Source organism: Stigmatopora nigra, chromosome 16 (assembly GCF_051989575.1).
Source record: "Stigmatopora nigra isolate UIUO_SnigA chromosome 16, RoL_Snig_1.1, whole genome shotgun sequence".
Taxonomy (NCBI): domain Eukaryota; kingdom Metazoa; phylum Chordata; class Actinopteri; order Syngnathiformes; family Syngnathidae; genus Stigmatopora; species Stigmatopora nigra.
Window position 1 is genome coordinate 3,732,914 of NC_135523.1, and position 18,432 is coordinate 3,751,345.

At 43.3% G+C, this 18,432-nt stretch overlaps 2 protein-coding genes across 2 annotated transcripts; one reads left to right on the forward strand and one right to left on the reverse strand.

Annotated features, from left to right (window-relative positions):
* Positions 1-27: 27 nt before the first annotated feature.
* Positions 28-2,467, reverse strand: LOC144209689 (leucine-rich repeat-containing protein 14). The gene is made up of 3 exons (XM_077736140.1): positions 2,024-2,467; positions 1,173-1,901; positions 28-784 (listed from the first exon to the last, which is right to left on the reverse strand). The coding sequence occupies exons 1-3, from the start codon at positions 2,299-2,301 to the stop codon at positions 217-219; spliced, it is 1,575 nt and encodes a 524-aa protein (XP_077592266.1). The 5' UTR covers positions 2,302-2,467; the 3' UTR covers positions 28-216.
* Positions 2,468-4,050: 1,583 nt separating this feature from the next.
* malrd1 (MAM and LDL receptor class A domain containing 1) lies at positions 4,051-18,224 on the forward strand. The gene is made up of 34 exons (XM_077736523.1): positions 4,051-4,058; positions 4,166-4,275; positions 4,407-4,464; positions 4,646-4,706; positions 4,782-4,940; positions 5,599-5,689; positions 5,759-5,896; positions 5,982-6,134; positions 6,279-6,384; positions 6,451-6,818; positions 6,885-7,333; positions 7,481-7,568; positions 7,632-7,811; positions 7,892-8,048; positions 8,683-8,839; positions 8,906-9,016; positions 9,803-10,016; positions 10,088-10,335; positions 10,598-10,892; positions 10,989-11,234; positions 11,364-11,521; positions 12,281-12,461; positions 13,138-13,266; positions 13,328-13,489; positions 13,915-14,072; positions 14,163-14,364; positions 14,431-14,709; positions 14,777-14,902; positions 15,764-15,830; positions 16,750-16,844; positions 16,911-17,007; positions 17,086-17,146; positions 17,600-17,678; positions 17,732-18,224. The coding sequence occupies exons 1-34, from the start codon at positions 4,051-4,053 to the stop codon at positions 17,833-17,835; spliced, it is 5,295 nt and encodes a 1,764-aa protein (XP_077592649.1). The 3' UTR covers positions 17,836-18,224.
* Positions 18,225-18,432: the final 208 nt, after the last annotated feature.

Here is an 18,432-nt window from a genome sequence, read left to right on the forward strand (position 1 = left end):
AGAACAAATGACATCCAGAAAATATAGTCAGGATAACATCAATTTCTTTTATTTCTTTTTTTTTTTGCGCTTTGGTGCATAAGATACAAATGATTTTGAAAGCACAATACAGAAATCGAGTATGAAAACAGGAATACATTGGGTATATTTATGCGAAAATGTCACAGTCTCAAGATGAATATAAAATTGTATACAAAAAAAAGTTGATGTTAATAATCACTCTGTTAATTCTCTGTCATAATTGAGAAGGTCGCAAGTGAGCAAAATATCCGGACGTCCGCATTCCTTCAATATTTTTTCCAGGAGGTCACCAGTGACGTTATTTTCTGCCAAATCATCCAGAGGCCAATCTAGGAGCTGAGCGCTGGACGGCAGCTCGGGAAGGCCCGGCTGATAGTCCTCCAAAGGGTTAGGGTAGAGCACCTGTTTCATGAACGGCAACCTGGCCACCATCCTCAAAACCTTTATCAGGCTTGCGGTGGAAAGCGGGTTTAGGGCAAAGTCGAAGCTACGAAGCGCCAAGCAAGATCCCAGGGCAGGCAGCAACTGGCTCAGCAGGTCGTCGCTTAGGCCGCAGCCACTCATGGACAGGTGGCGCAAGCTGCCCGAAGCTCGCCCCAAGAGGCGGCAAACGGAGGGCAGCGTTTGGCCGTTCAGACGGTTTTCGCTCAAATCCAGTTGCTGCAAGGAGGACGCGTGGTGGCTACATGATAGATAGGACAGATCAGCCAGGCTCAGACTCAAGTAAGGGAGCTCCAGCACTTCCAGAGGCTGAGGTAGGGAACTGGAATAAAAATAAGGACATATTCTAACGCAAAGTTGTCAAACTGCCCACCAAATGATCATTTGCTGCAGTATGCAAAAGTACATCATGTGCTACTATAATGATAAAAAAAAATCTATTCCAAAACTAAATGTTGTTTTAAAAAATAAATATAAGGAATGAAATACACTATTTACATGTATTTTCATTCCATTAAAAATGCTACAAAATCTAAATTAATTCGGTAGTAGCAAGTGGTTATTTTTCGGTAATAAAAGAAAATAGAAGTCACATTTTGGGTTTTATAGGCCACAAAATGTACTTATTGGATACCATGTGCCAGTCGTGTTTAAAGTTATATTTCAATAACAAAAAACAGTACTTTTCAATTTTTGTCAAATTGTCATACCTCAGCATCACCCGCAGTTGTCCTGGCAACCGCAGCGCCGTCAGACTAAGTCGCCGCAGTCCACGCAGCTGCGCCAGACCCCGAGAGAGGTCTTGAAGTGCCTCCTCGTACATTGGTTGGTGCCAACGAAGGTCCAAATTGCAATAATGGAGGCAGAGGGACCTCAAATGGGGAAATTCGGCAAGCCAATGCATTAACTGAGCCAGTCCCCCGACACCTAAGTGGCTATATCGCACATCTACACCGAGCAAGCCCCCTTGCGGCAGATGTCCCAGGAGTGTCCCAATGCTGGACATGGAGATCTCCTCCACGTGCAGGTACCTACACTGCAGCTCCAGGGGTCCGCTTGCGTTTAGGGCAGCAAACACACGCTCCCAAGAGCGAGCATTGACAAAAATGTCAGCCCTCACCTGCAAGGGTGGGCGACCACTCTCTGTTTTCTCATGCATTCCCGTCGTCTCTATTCTTTTCTCCAGGTTTGCTAAACGTGGCCCCTGAAAGACCCCCAGGGACTGCTCAACATGGTCGCTATTGTCAGAATTTTCCTCCTTTACTCTCTTGCGCTGGTCCCTCTCCCGATCCCGAGCACAGACCCGCTTTCGTTCCCCGGCTCGGGCCTGGACCACCATAGTGCATAGTGCTATGGTCAGGGACCAGCCCCCCATGGAGTCCACCATTGGACCCTCATCACCTTGCAGCCCGCAAAGGTCCAAGACTTGCAGTGCACATCTATTTACAAGAAAATAAGTTGTCGTATCATTTCTTTGTTTGTTTTGTTAGTTTAGATCGCGATAATTCAAAATATGTTTTTACTCAAGGATTTTGATCGTAAACAATAATCGATGACCAACCTCTTTTCGGAGAGTCCGCGAACGACTGCAAGAAGAAGCGCCTGAACACATAGTCGACTAGGGGGGCGCTGCCCACGTTTCCTTCGCCCACCAATACGCAGATGACGCTCGGGCCACTTTTGCACAAGCTCCCCGACTGTCAGCGGTCTGCATCCAGCCAACGATGCTTCTAATAGCGGCCCGTATAGCTCACTGGGAACCCAACGCAACCAGTGCGGAGATGCGCAGTGGTTGCTCACTACCTCTTTAGCACACAAATTCACCAATGAAAGCGCCATCGTACGTCGACTAAACTGATTTAAACATGCAGGATTCCTAACAACACGTTAACATTTACGATCGTGCAGGCAGGCTTAAGTCTTCCATGATAGCGCACAAACAAGGAAGCTGCAGCATCTGTTTACTTTTACAAGGTCGCATTCCTATGACGTTGAACGGTGGAGAGAGACGCACGAAGCAAAGATCCGCCCAAAACGGAATAAATGACCCCCAAAAGCCTTTTCCTTTGACAACAGGGGTGAGATTTGAATCAAATACATTTGAATTAAAATAATAAACGATCAAATATCAATTAAAAAAGTCTAAGTGAATATAATATAGTACTTTGCACTAGTCAAACAGCATCCCTCCCACTTTGTACATCAAGTGTAGTTTAAATGATGACCAAGCGCTGTCATTGCCTCTCACTTTAGCACACGACAAATTCAGGAGATAGCATCGAGGCTATTCTTCGACTGGCAGGCACATCAGAGACGTGTTTATGTGCTGCTGTTAGAACAGAGGCGAGAACCTCGCACGTACGCGAGGAGCGCACTAAGTGGAAAGTTGCACATGAAACTCGCAAGTTGACATCTTAGTAGTATAGTAGTAAACGTGGAATGGCTTAATGATTTACTCAGTCACATTTATCATTTCTTATTTATATATTTAGAAATGCTGCATCAGATGTAAATGAAGATGCTCAATGCTAGAATTTTATCCACTAGGTGGCAGCAACATTCAAATGATGCTTTGCAACCTTTTCCCTAAAAGGGGGTCAATAACATTTTTTTCTCTCAGCAAGATGGAACTAATATTATTTTTTCTGTAGAAAAAATATATCTTACATATCCCTGTGTTTACAGCACTGTAAGTGAACACAATCTTAGGGTTCTGAGTATCAACAACGGTCTTATTTGTATTCTGCAAATTAACGATGACATGCTTGAGGGGGTTTCTTATGCACACAAAAAATGAATTTCCATTAATAAAGCTTAGAATCATTGTCCTGCGCTTACTGAATCCACACCCCTGGGGCATTGTTAAGTATGCAATTCATTTCTTGTCCTGCTGTGCCAGGTGTCACTTCATGCCTCATTCTCATATTAAAAACGCTGTGCCGTTTCATTTGCATCTTTACAAGGGAATAATTCCATGCTGGAACATCTAATATAATAAGATAGATGCTACCAGGTATTAGTATTATAGTACATTATGCCTATAGTTGTTGGAATGTGGATCTTTGTCATGGGGTGTTTATATTGTATGTATTACACGCTGGTTTTCCCAAAAAAGGAAACGAAAGCTGCCCTACTGTTATTATCAGCTCATGTTTTTTTGTAAAATAAATACTACAATATTATAGTAGTATATCCTGATATGATTTTTAGTCGTAGAAAAACATTTGTAAGTGCAATTAAAAGCACATAAATCTAATGAGTTCTGGAAAAACAATCATTATTATTGTTCTATTTTTAAATAAATGTGGTAAATATTAAGATCCAATTTCAGGCTAAGCCCATCAGGTCAAGTATCAAGTTCACTAGAATTTGTTTACATTTGTGAGTAAATATCCAACACATACTGACTAGTTAGTTAAAAAAAAGTGTAATCCTCCATTAAAGCTAACCACTTAACCTTTATCACATTCCTTCAATGTTCATTACAAGCATTCGACTCGGCTAAGCAAGCATATTGAGTAAGCGCCATAAAAAGCCATTTATGACCTTTTACCACATCCTTGAAGCACACAGTCAGACTGAGCCTCTATGGTGAGGTAAAAAATAAATGTAATGAGCGAGGTGGACGTTTGCAAACATTTGCAATGTTGTGTTGTGAACTTGGGAGAATACTGTTAGTGGTATCGACCTTTGTGGTCTTTAGTGGTGCTTGTTCGAGTTGGAATTTTACCTGTGTTGATGGGACACCAGTTCCCGAAGAAGACGTCTGCGACTTCAGTGACGACTGTAGCGATGGCGGCGACGAGCAGCACTGTAAGGCAAATAATAAGACACTATTTAGATAAGTGGTAGTTATTGTGTGACAAAAACTACTTATAGGTCATATTTGAAAGCAAAGTGAATGATGAAGTATTTACTAATAGCAAAATGATGCTGTCATGTAGGTTTCCACTATAACAGATGCGACTTTGACGAAGGTTTCTGTGACCTGACCCAACCATTGCAAGCGATTTCTCATTGGAATAGAACTACATCGATTGGTCCTATCCTATGTGACCATACCTGCAATCAATCTGGTTGTTAAACCTTTATTTTCTGAATCATTCAATTAACTGTATTTCATTCACTCAAACTTCTATGTGTTCAAAATTCCAGCATATTTCCTGTCCCTTGTATTTCAAAGAGGAAATCTTACTACAGCACAGTTGATAAGTCCTCTGTTTGGGCCTGCGGAAAACTGCCGGGTAACAACATTGTTTTCACTCTAACCTCAAAACAGCAGTAAATGGTTAACACTATCCAAAATCTTTCCTTGTTAGATGAGCTTCTACCATTACATCTCAACCAAACATGGAACTCTTCAGGTTCTGATGCAGACCGAACTATTGGGTCAAAGCATCGTTATATGGGAGCTGTCCACTGAAGCAGAAACATGGCAGCGAGCTCTAGTGGGGTTTTCCAGCAAAAGCCCTTTTCAGGTGCATATCATTTTTTAAATTGTTATTTTGTAACTCCAATCAATGTGTACCTCAAGACAAAAAAATCACCTACCTCAGAAAACTTGAATTGGGCAACTACTCAAATCAAAGTAACACTATAATGGCAAAAAATATGTACAACACTAACAATTTAGTTTAAAAAAAAATACAGGACTAAAACATTTAAAAATACTCCCATGTATAGAAAATAAATAAATGGTCATTATATTGAATGAAATGTTCAATAACTTAAATACTAAGAATCCTAATGTTGCATGGTTTTCTTTAACATTAAAAATGAGGCTTGATTTGATTACATTTTAACTAAATTGCTTAAATAACAGTCAATATTTGAATATAATTAAAATTCTTTGAAAAAACAAACATTTTAAATGGAAGAAACGTTAAAGGAATAATGCAACCACGCCAGCTACTTTATCCATTTCTTCCTCAACCATAACGTCACACACCATTTACAACAGGTAATAAAAATCCAAATATACAGATAAGCTGCTCATTGGACTTTGTTATTGTGAATCTAGTTTTGCACTGAACAATAAGCAGGTGAAGGAGAAAAAATATGAATAGCCTTTCTATGTTGAGCAATAGAAACACAGATATTTTAATAGTTTTATTAAAATGTCTATGTGTTCATCAGGTGATAATTAAAGGAACTCTAACAGCGGACAGTGAGACATCAGAGGTGCTCGCTATCGATGATGTTTCTTTCACTCCTGACTGTGTCCCTGGTATTTACACTTTTAACAATATTTTTTAACATTAAAAGGCATTGAAAAAACATATTTTTATGGTTTTAGTTCCCAGTGCCCTGCCAACTACCAATCCTTGCCCTCCCACATGCTTTGCTTGTGGGGTCGACGGGCCATGCATAGAGGAAGAAAAGGTGTGTGATTTCACCCCGCAGTGTCCCAACGGCGACGATGAAAACAACTGCCGTAAGCAAATTTCTTTAAACATACAACTTAAAAGTATGTTAGTTATAGCATGAAGTACTATTCCTCGTCTTGGCTAATTCTCCAGCGTCAGAGTGTGACTTTGAGGACGGCTCTTGCGGCTGGTACGAGCTCACGCCTGGCGACGGCTTCGACTGGGTCCGAGGTTCGTCGGCAGATGTACCACCGGAGTACTACGGTCGGCCGGCCCCTCCAGACCACTCCAGTAACAGCACAGAGGGTACACAACTTTCCCCTGAACCCTAAATGTATATCCGTACATGACTGTACGTACACCGATTTTAAGGGATCGAGATGAGGAGCAGGTTTTAGAACAGTGGTGAATTACTGAGCTGATATTTGTCTAATTCGCCTTTTATTGCAGGACACTTCATGTTCATACTGATGAACAGCAGTAGTCTTTATCCAAGAGCGATTCTCCGAGGACCGTGGTTCCAACAGTCGGCCACTGAGTGTACTATGAGTTTTTGGTGAGACAATTCGGTTGCTTCCTTCTCTGTACATTGCCAGATTTTACCCAATTATCTTTGGTCCAGGCATTATAACACGGGTATATCAGTGGGGGCTGCTAACATGTACCTTCGCATTCGTGGAGACCAAAACAATACCATCATATGGAGGAACTTTTTCGACCGGGGAAGCCAATGGAACAGAGTCAGCGTACAACTGGGAAGAATCACGCGACCCTTTCAGATCGCTTTGGCTAAAATCAGCCTAGGTGTGTTTGACGGCATCTCGGCTTTGGACGATGTGTCCTTCCACAACTGTTCCATGCCACCTGCTGTTAGCGAGTGCCCAACACAAACACATTTCCACTGCACCCGCACGAGAGCATGTGTGGACCGGCTCCTGCTTTGTGATCTGGTGGACGATTGTGGGGACGGTTCGGACGAAGAGAGCTGCTGTGAGTGTTACTTTCATCAATCATGTTATTAATTAGAAAAATCTATGATACGTTTCTATGGGACAGCCCCGGAACTACAGTGCAACTTTGAGCACGGCTTGTGCAGCTGGAAACAAGAGCAAAATGGCGCCAGCGATGTCTTCGACTGGACCCGTACCCGAGGCCCCACCCCATCCTTCAAGACGGGTCCTTGCAAAGACCACACACTAGGAACCAGCTATGGCTACTACCTCTACATCGAGTCTTCCGTCCCACAAAAGTTCAAGGACACGGCAATACTGTTAAGCCCGACCTTCCAGCCCACCCACCGACGCGGCGAGGACCCCTTCGACTCTCGCCACCCTTGCGTTTTCCGCTTTCACTACCACATGTTTGGCTCACATGTATTCTGCCTGGCAGTCTATCTCAGGACCGTCTCGACGGGCCGTGGACAGTTGCTGTGGGTGGGTTATGGGGACCAGGGAAACCTTTGGCATAGGAAGACTCTCTATCTTACCAGCGCACGGCCATTTCAAGTAAGTTTCTACAAGCAAGTGGTACAAAAAAAATCACCGGAAATCCATACATCACTCACTTTGAGTGTAATCATTTTGTCCCTTAGTCCTCAAAGATTGGGAGATTTTCCTCCAGAAAAAAGTTCTATTTTATGACCCTATTGCCAGATCGTGATCGAAGGTACAGTCGGAGATGATTTCAATGGGGACATTGCAATCGATGATGTTTCCTTCCTGGGCTGTGTCCCACATGAAGGTACACATGAGATGTCCACAGATAGTTTGTTCAAGCATTAAATGTGTTTTTTTTCCAACAAAGGTGAACTGCCCTTGGCGAACACCACAGACCCCACAGTGACCACTCCGGCGCCCTCGGTTCAGCCCCACCGGTGCCCTCAAGGGAAATTTGCATGTGGATTGTTTGGCGAGTGTGTACCTAACGATAAAGTATGTGACTTCAAGCCAGACTGCTCGGATGGCACAGACGAAAGCAATTGTGGTACAAATTAACAGGCAAATTAGAATAGTAAACCATTTTTATCTACTCTGTGACATGTCATAATTCCATTTTCTTTTCAGTGACGGAACAATGTGATTTCGAAGGTGGTGAAACATGCGGTTGGGAACCGGTCATGCCACCCACAGCTTCCATGCACACATTTCACTGGTCACCCGAACAAGGAGAAAGTGTTCATGCAGGAGAACAGTATCACCGTCCCGTTTCTGACCACACACTGTGAGTACCAGTCAAAATAAAACATAAGTTAAATATATTTATATTAGTACACCTTGTTGTGACTAGGAAAGAGGTCGTTTTAGAACAAAAGAGGCAAAAGAGCATTCAGTGGAAACTTAGCAGCCCATTCCTAAAGGATAGACAGTGACCTTAATGCCCATATCGGTGTTTTATTGAGTGGAGCAAAAAATTACAGTGCACTTTAAAGGCAGCATTGCTATGATTTTTTTTTTGCCCAGGAGAAAAGCAATGTTCTCTCTTAAAAGCCCCAGTGAGGCTCCCGCTAATGTTCCTACTATATGACCTTTCTGGATCAATAAGTCACAGGAGAGCTGTGTCTTATTTAAACCAAGCTGAGGCATTTCTTCAGTGGGTGTGCAATCAAGGCTAGAGGCTGTTTCTATACTATTACAGCTGACATTTAATGCTTCAGAGGTACTAGTGAAGTTTCAGATTCAAGGTTTACACTCTTGCCAGCATCTACTAAACACTCAATGAACTCTATGTATAGCCTAAAGAAATTGAACAATGATGTAAGACAGCTCAAATTTGATAGGAGACAACTACTTGTAATTCTAACAGCGCTACTTTCGATGTACCACAGAAACAAAAGCAAATCAATAACTGTTCACAGGGGCAGTCGTGAAGGTTGGTATATGTGCGCCGACAGCTCCAATGGGGGCTACGGCAACGCAACCGACCTCCAGAGTCCCGTCATTGCGTCCACCGGGCCGCATTGCACCCTAGTTTTCTGGTACCACATGGGTGGATTCACCGTGGGCTCCCTTCAAGTGAGTAACAAGAGGTCGACATTTGTGCCCAATGATGTTTAAGGTCATTCTCCCATTATGTTTCAGCTTCTGCTGAGACGTGCTAACGTCACCCACGAAGTTTGGTCGCAGACTGGTAACCAAGGCAACAAGTGGAGACGAGGCGAAGTGTTCTTGGGGTTGTCACAGGACATTCAGGTTGGCAAAGGGTTTATTATGATGAATTAGTGAAAGACCCGCCCTCCACTCCCATGCTAATATGGAGTTATTACTTAAATACATACAGTTTCTGCCAGTTGGGAGTTTCTTGATTTATGACAACTCATTAAAAGAATTCAGAAACACTAACAATTTTGGATCGCCCATCTGGCTTCTATGTTCGCTCGAAATTGGGTAGCAATGGGAGAAAGCTCTAGGGAGAAGTTAGTATTTGAACGGATCCAAGAATTTTACAGAATAAGCACAAAATTGGACAGCGACAAACAAAGTGACATACTTTTTTAAAAGCCTAGCCTTAGTCTTCTATGCTTTCCCAATTGCTACATTCCAACAGTGACACAGCTCATTAGCTGATGGTCTTGATCAATGCTGAATCAATAAAGTCTAAGTCTGCCCTACATAGGCTTGAGTCGTGATTATGTTAGTAATGACTTCTTTGGTGGCAGCAGCCAGCCGAGGTCAGTTGAGGATCAACAGACTGAGTGCCTCAGCCAAAGTTTTGATTTGTCTTTTGGCGTTATATTGCAGACAGGCTTTAACCTTTATGTCAGCAATTGTTGTCATGCTGAGGCTACCAGTTGATGACTTGCCGTGTTTTGAAGAGATTCCTACTGGCCTTTTCAAATAATCCCTAATAGCAAGGTAGCAGGAGAAATACTACCTTGGTAGTTTATTTCATGTTAGTTATCACTGAGTTTCATCATTTAGTTTTATCATAAAAACTGAACATGTTCATGAGATTTTAGCTTTGCTGGGATCTGACAGGTGGTGTTCCGAGCCAAACGGGGGATCAGCTATATGGGCGATGTGGTGATTGACGACGTCCGCTTTGTGAACTGTGCCCCTGATCCGCCTCCGGATTTGCCATGCAACACTGAGCAGTATACCTGCGCCAACAAGCGTTGCATCCCTCACGATAATCTGTGTGACTTCATCGACCACTGTGGTGACCGCTCGGATGAGGATCACTACATCTGCAGTAAGTCTCTCTAAAATCATTCCCACACTAAGCATCAGTGAAAATTAAATTTTGCATCTCTGGTTTTTTAGAAGGATTTACCGGACGCTGCGATTTTGAGTTCGACCTGTGCTCTTGGCGACAATGCTTGGAGGACGATTTTGACTGGCTAATCAAGGCCGGAAGCACCCCCACTATTGGGACTGGGCCGTCTACAGACCACACCCTTCGGGACCAATCTGGGCACTATCTCTACCTGGAGAGCTCTTTCCCTCAAGCGGCTGGAAATGCTGCCCGGATAAATGGCCCATTGCTAAGCTCCAAGAGCTCGCAGTGCAAGGTGGGCAAGATTTTTTTGGACTGGATTGGAGAATAACACACTCACACTAGCATATATCAGTTGCATACTTGTGTAATGCAGCTGACAGGTTGTGGCGGGCATGATCGATTACCCCGTTTATGTGCCATCTCTTGCTTATGACCTGTCAGACAATCTGTCAATCATCCTGGTAGCTAAATTACTCAATCAATCTTGTTCAACTTCCTTTTACACTGCCCACACAAATAAGTTTGAAAAATATGATCGTATTCTGTTCTTACAGATGCGTTTTTTTTCCCACATGTCTGGAGATGGCATCGGGACACTGGCCGTGTTCCGGAGGAGTGAAGCGGGTCTTCATCTCCTCCTCAACTTGACGGGCAACCAGGGAAACTACTGGCAAATGAAGGAGATCCCACTGAACCATTCCGAGGACTTTCAGGTCACCATTGAGGGGCGAGTTGGGCGGAATCCCAAGGGGGACATCTGCTTGGACGACATCATTTTTTCACCAGGATGCCTTCTGGCATCCTTGAAGTCAATAGAAGACAGCACCACTCCTACTCCTGAAGGTACAGGTTGCCTAGGCCTTTTGTTTTTTCTTCACTGCCATTTTACTGTTGGAGTCTCCATTAAATTCAATCATGTGCACATTAAAATGCATTTTCTTCCAGGTTGGTGTCCTCCAGGTTCATGGCTTTGTGGAAATGGCCATTGCTTCTCCTCCATTAACCTTTGCAACTTCCAAGATGACTGTGGTGACGGTACCGATGAGAGACACTGCGGGACTTCATGTTCTTTTGAAAACGGCAAATGTGGCTGGAAGAACTCCCCAGCTGACAATTTCAATTGGGCACTGGGGACTGGCTCGGTGCAGAGCATACGGCCACCATACGACCACACTTTGAAGGATGGAACTGGTTTGTTGTTTCCCTTTCTTGTTTATTTGGCGCCTTTTGTTGGGGTTTTTTTTATTGTGCATTTGGCTTTCTAATAATGGTTTTAAAGAGGTAATGTTAATGACCACAATTTACCAACTTCTTTTTCAGGTCACTTCCTCTATCTCGAGGTTACACCTGTTGGACTAAAGGGCGACAAGGCACACATCAGTAGTTCACAATGGAAGGAATCGAGCTCCATTTGCAAGCTCTCATTCTGGTACTACATTTCTCAAAAGGCCTCAGGAACAATCCGCCTACTTGTAAAGGTAAAAATATATTTCTACATCCTTCCTCAAATGATCTGTCCTAGATGTTTACATAGTAACAACATATGCATGGGTTTCATTTTGGTTTGAAAGGTTGTGGTTTATCTTGATAATCTTTGAGCCAACATAAAGCAAAATGTAAAGCCGTTTCCTCTCAGAAGTTATTTGTTCGCAGATGTATAGTATTTGAGCCAAGTGGAAGCTATCCTTTGAAGGCAGTTTTTAATAATAAAAGTCTGTAAATAGAGGCTGTGTCCTTGTGGGAGTGAGAGAGAGATAGGACTGACTACTTGCCATGTTAGTGTCAAAAACTGGATGGATTTCCTTGTACAATTGACCAAACTCATAATGGACAATAAAGTCTCTACAAGGGCTAAACAAAGGTCACAGAACGCCGTCTGCTCCCTCATAATATATAGTAACTGCCTTTTGTATGACATGGGGGAGATACTAGACACATGACGCGACGGGTGATGGCGATCCGCTCAAAGAGGCGCTCCGGGAGAGATTGCGCGTTTGAACACTGCATTAGTCACCATGTGCTGCCTGGCTGCCGCCATGGGAAAAGACTCGCGGAGGGATTACATACTTGGCGTGTCTTCTAATATTTTCCATATGCGGCATGAGCGAGGCAACAATAACTCAAGGCGCAGTCTTGAGTAGCAGCGGGACCCTATGACAAATGATGTTAATGAGAACCTGTATTGGTTCCAGCCAAGCTCATTACTGTCTGTCTTCTTAATGATCTTCTCCATGCAGACGGAGAACGCCATGTGGGAAGTGTGGAGCAAAACAGGCCATCAGGGAAACCAGTGGAATCGGGCTGAGGTGGCGTTGAGAAGGCTGAGGAACTTCCGGGTGATATTTGAAGGCGTGCGTTCGCACGACGTGAGCGGGGGCGCCGCTTTGGACGACGTGGAGTTCAAAGACTGCGCCCCGAGTAAGTGACGGAATCCAACTGCGCGAAGCGTCAATTTTCCAGGCGATGTGTGTGCTAACTTCACACTGGGATTCGTTAATGGGATGCGACAGAGGAAGAAGTGACCGTGATTGGATGCTCTTGATGTTGATTTTTGATGGTGCATGAGGCGCCGTCTCATCTTAACCCAAATTAGTACACATACTGTAAATATTGCATTCTGTGTGTCAATCTTTCATTCTGTCCATGTTGTCCAACTTCTTTCAAGTATTCTTTTTGTTTCTCTGGCCGGGGGCTGAAATTTTCTTCACTCTTTTTCCTCCATATCCTTTCCAACTTCACTATAAACCATATTACTTCCTTCTCCCTTATTTACTCCCTCCCTCTTGAGAAACACACATATGCTGCCACTTAGAAGACTGTCTTCTTCGGTGCCTTAAATGAGGTGCAGCGGGCGGAAAGATGCTCTAAGCTTTCTTGACAGGCTTTTGTCCACCGCTCGCATCCTTCCGTGCGGAACGTTGCAAAAAAAAGACTTGGTTTTAATAATGAACGACAGATGTTTGCGTGTGTGTCCGTGTACATCCATCACACAAAATGGTTGCTCAAATGCACCTTACCATCTTACGATATCTGGATAGTCAATACCCAGTTTTCAGTGTTTTCAGTCCTATGACCATCTTCTTTTTTGGACCAGGTCCATCTGAGCCAATGAGTTGTCCTGCAGTCACAGACTTTGTTTGTGACAATGGCCACTGCGTTGAGTCGCACCTGGTGTGCGACGGCAAGCCCGACTGCAATGACCAATCGGATGAGTCCAATTGCGGTAAGTGGCCATGTTGCAAAATACATTGTCAAGCTCCTAATGCTTTCCGCCATATGTTCAGGGGCTGTAGTTGCCATGCCGGGAGCGTGTAATTTCGATGTGGATGATGGCCAATGGGAGGAGTGGTGCCAACTCGCTCAGGACACCGAGGATGACTTTGATTGGAGGATCAATCATAGCAGTGACACAGCAGGAGTCGGACCGCCATCTGACCACAGTCCAGGTTGGCTGCCGTGTAAAGGCTTTCTACTTTCAGCAAAACACAAACTGTTCTTCAAATACTGTGGAGAATTTCAATAGAGTTAAGCCCACTAACTCATTTACTATACACAATTCCACAGTGGAATGCCATAGGGTGTGACTTCACTTTGACCCTCTGATTGGCCATCGACTGAATTTGTCATTGATAGATGGTATTAAAGGCCAGTGGATCAATGTGCAGTTTGCTGCATGTAAACAACTCCATGAGGTCACTGTGAATACTGAGTCTCTCAGTGAGTAAACATTGCTTTAGTCATTGGTGACATAAGCATTTTTCCTCAATGAGGCGTGATTAAAGAGAGAAAAATCATGTTCGTTCATTATTTTGAACAATAAGATGAAGTCAGCTCAGTCTTAATGTGACACTATAAAATCTCTCTCGCAAAGGTGACGGTGGGAAGTTCCTTTACATCTACTCAGCGGCTCAGCGAGAGGGTGACCTTGCCAGGGTGACCACTATTACCGCCTTTCCCGCTAGCGTAGGCCTTTGTCATCTACGCTTCTGGTTCTACATGCACGGCTCAGACCAAATGGGAACGCTGAAGGTAGGTACATTTCAGTCTAGACTTCCATGGCCATGTTTTGATGTGCAGTACTTTAAGAGTGAAAACATTGCATGAATTCTACCATTGTAGGTGTTCACAGTCGGCCCTAGTGGTACACCACTGCTCATGTGGGCCAAGGCTGGAAACCAAGACGAGGGGTGGACATACGCCAACGTCATCCTGTCTAATCCGGCGCCTTTCCGAGTGAGCATCCAAGCAGAGGTCGGTGGAGACATGTGGACCGACATAGCCCTGGATGACATCACATACACGACAGAATGCATGGTTGGAGGTAAATTTGGGAAGTAGGAAGGACCTCCCTATCTACTCTACATAATAAACTGGCATTGACACACAGGCCTGGTGACTCCAGAACCTCCCACCTGCAACCCGGACCACTTTCAGTGCCTCTACTCCTTCCAGTGTATCCCCAAGAGCTGGCTTTGTGACGGCGAGTTCGACTGCTTTGACAAGTCGGATGAAGAAGGTTGCCCCACTTTGATGCCGGGCACCGTACCCCCACAAGGCGGCTGCTCAGAAGGCCATTACCGGTGTACTGATGGCGAGTGCCTTGCAGCCATACTACGCTGTGACGGTGTCCCTGACTGTCCCCTCGGCGAGGATGAGCACAGTTGCCGTAATTGTCAAGGATGGATCTAAGTTTACGCTATATAATTTAGTGAACTAATTCCTCTTCTCTTCAGCTCTATTGCAGTGTGAGCTAGGGGAACTTCTGTGTGACACGTCTTCCACTTGTGTTCCACTTGAGAGGCGCTGCAACCACTTTGCGGATTGTCTTCCCTTCCGATCGGATGAGTCCAGTTGTGACAGTGGGTAACTTTGACTTAAAACAAATGAGCCTACATCCGTTTTCTACAGAGCAATCTGTTACTTATTTACTTCTTTCGTGCAGAACAGACATGCCCCTTTAAAACTAACAATAAAAGCAGCCTCCTTTTCTAGTTTATTTTATTGCTGGACGTCTTTGAATGAAGCTCTGCCAAAACAGAACCTCGGACTGCGTCTCTGCAGGGTACTTGTTAACGAATGTATCTCGTGTTTGCTTGTCAGAATTGGTCAGCTTTCTGCCAAATTCCGGCATTTCCCCCTTTTCCGGTCTCAAACTGCTGCTCTGACAGTTGACACGGAAGCTATAAATCGGGTTATCTGCCATGCCAGTTCAAAGCTCATATTAACCGAGTATCACTATGTACCATTTTGACCTTAAAATAACTGCATTTTGAATGATTATGATGGGTATACTAGCATTTCCTTTGTTGCCATGGTGACCAACATATAATTTGGCATCCCAGGACGTATAACTACTCACATTTGTTAGGTTTAGCACGTATTGATCAAACGACAAAGCACGCTTTAGTACTACAAACCAAAAACACCCTTCCTCTTGCAAATTAAAACCTGATTCGTACAAGGTGTTTTCCGTAATAATATTTGCATTATGAGGGAAAATATTCTCAAGATGCAACATTTTAATATACATGCTAATGTGCCATGTACCTACGTTGCCCTGGCAACCCCAGCCTGCATACCATACCATCTATTATTGAAGTCAGGAGCAAAATCTCATTTTAGTAGAAGTGGCATATGGTAATACCTTAACCTTGAATTTTTAATATTTCCAGATTGTTATTCTCACTTTTTGGAAAATTTCTTTGCTATTTGCCATGCAGATTGCCCGCCGACTTACTGCCTGGGTCGAGGCAAGTGCCATGTGGAGAAGCACGGACCTATTTGCATGTAACACACACACTTTAAAGATTTCTTTTTTCAATCTTGCATTGTCAGACATGAAAATTCCATCAGTTTTGCTCCGTGAAGCACGCTGCAATTTGCAAATTCTGATTCTTCTGCTTTTTCTCTTATTTATCACAATGTCGCCTCAATGGAATGGTTGTTGCATCTTACTGTTCAATAGTTAAACAGTACACTTCCGTTTAGTTAACTTTTCAGTTCTTAGACAAGGGAGGCTATTTTAAATGGCTGCATTCAGCTGAGATAAAATCTACCTTCAACACAATCAACATTACAAAGTTTCAGTTAGAAAAGTTAAGTCCGGTAAAGACTACATTCATAAAAGGAAAAAAAAACAAAGCAGATAAGATGGATTTACAGCAGTCTTCTCTTAAATTTTCAAGCAATACCTCAACGTGGTATCTAAAATTCTTAAGCCCCACACAACTTTTAACATCCCTCTTTCTCTGCACACAAATCCAGTAAAAAAAAAGGAAAACTTAAGCCTATTTGGATAGCTTTCGTTTAGCCTCACACCCTTTTAAAGCCGCCTAACCACCAGGCCAAAACATGGACCGTTCCGTTCACAGATGAAGGCTTGCCGCCAAGACCACACACACGACGGCCCCTCCGTCCAAGCCTGCTTTGGCTGATAACGGCATCCCTGAGAGATGCGTGTTCTGCATTAGAAGCGTGTCTAAGCAAGGAAAAGCAAGCTGACATTCAGCAGATGCCGAGTCGGACTAGTATGATTATCTGAGAGATGTTAGGGCCAAAAACAGGCAACAATCATCCATGGCTTGATTTTTCGCTGCTGTCCAGCTGTGGAATTCCAGTCAGAAACATGAGGAATTTATTATTTTTCTTCATCTTCCTATATTCGATTTCATATCTTAGGGTCCTGATAGTGTTTTCCTGTATGCAGGTGTTCTATGGGTTGGACCGGCAACCGTTGCCACATGAAAACAAAGCCGTCAATCTCCACTCCAAAACCACCGGAGCTCGAAGACACCTCGCTAGGTAACATCTCAAAATGTCCCACCTGTCTCACGGTCAAATTAAAAAAAAATTCTACACATCTATCAGAAGCTGTATACGCTGGAATCACCATTGGATCACTTCTGCTGCTCATTGGCGTAGCAGTTTGCGTCCTAGCTCTGTGCAGCAAATGTTGGCGCACAATGTGAGTTGGGTCTCCGAATGTCACGATTTGGCGGCTCTACTGCTGATAATGAAGCTCAATTTGCCGCCACCTCCACAGAAAGCGAAACCCGATGGGCTACGGGATGATGGAACGCCCTGCATTTGACTGGAAGGCACAGGTAATGTCTGATCCAATATTGGACAATTCTTCTGGGGCATCATTAGTGTTGACACACTGGGCATTACAGAAATCCCTGCCAATACGTACAATAGACTATATACTGTAATATCCGGACTATAAATCATTTTTTCATAGTTTGAGCTGCAATGAATACTATAACGCGACTCATGTTTGTTTACTGTTACCACCAAATCGCTATCCTTATCCCAAAAACTGTAAATGTTACATAAACAGCTCCTATTCAGCCTATTATTCTCCATGTAACTATTTTATCCATGTTTACTATTTATTTTCTAATCAAATAACTGCCAGTTTTCTTTTCTACACTTAATTCCCTTTTCATTATGCATTTTTTGGCTGGTACGACTTGTACTCCAGTGCAATTTATAGTCCTAAAAATATGATACTAAAATTTCACAGTGATTTGAAACATTTCTATGGGTGATTTTAGTTTGGCCACCTCGCAAACAAGCACAGAAACAACAGCAAGAGTCTTTCCATAAGTGTCTACCCTTGGAGGAAGGAGGTAAGCCCACCCTCCGCCTGCTTTCTCAAATGAGAAAATTTCAATTGATCCTTACTTGACAGAACTCGAACCAGAGAGGCGAAGGGCTGTCCTTTGCTAACCCGCTGTACAATCACCAACACCAGCTGTCCCATAATGAATGCCACAGTTCTCCTGCATAAGAAAAAAAAGAACTCAGTAAGCAAATGACTTGTACAAAAATGAAGAGATATGTACATACTACATGCAATGCCTTGCAAAATTAGAATTAGGAATGGAGATGCATAGTTTTTTTAACAGACACAACTGCAAAACATAATTAGTGCTAAATCACAGTCCAATTTAAACCTAGCAATGTTAAGCTATCATTTCACTTCCATTTTTCAAAGTATTGTTATACTTAAATATTTTAAAGTATTGTTGTTTTAATGCTTAGCTGTACATGTTTTGCACATAAGAGATGAGGCAGTAAATTGTGATTTACAAACTTGTCTGGTTATAGTACCTATTCTAATATGAAACAATATTCTACTACTACAGAGCATGATGTAAATGATGTAAAATCTCTAGTGCTGGCAAAATAAATTCAACCCGGTGACATTGGAAGCAATGACGTGCAGTCAAAACAAAAGCACTTTATGCACCTTTATGCCAAGCTAGCACACTCGAGGGTGGAGATTATGAGGCCAACATTGGTTTTGCTTTGTTTTGGTGGACCTGGTCGTTTCGGTATTCATTCCATTGAATGGCATGTAGAGCGAGCACAAGCGTTTTGTGGC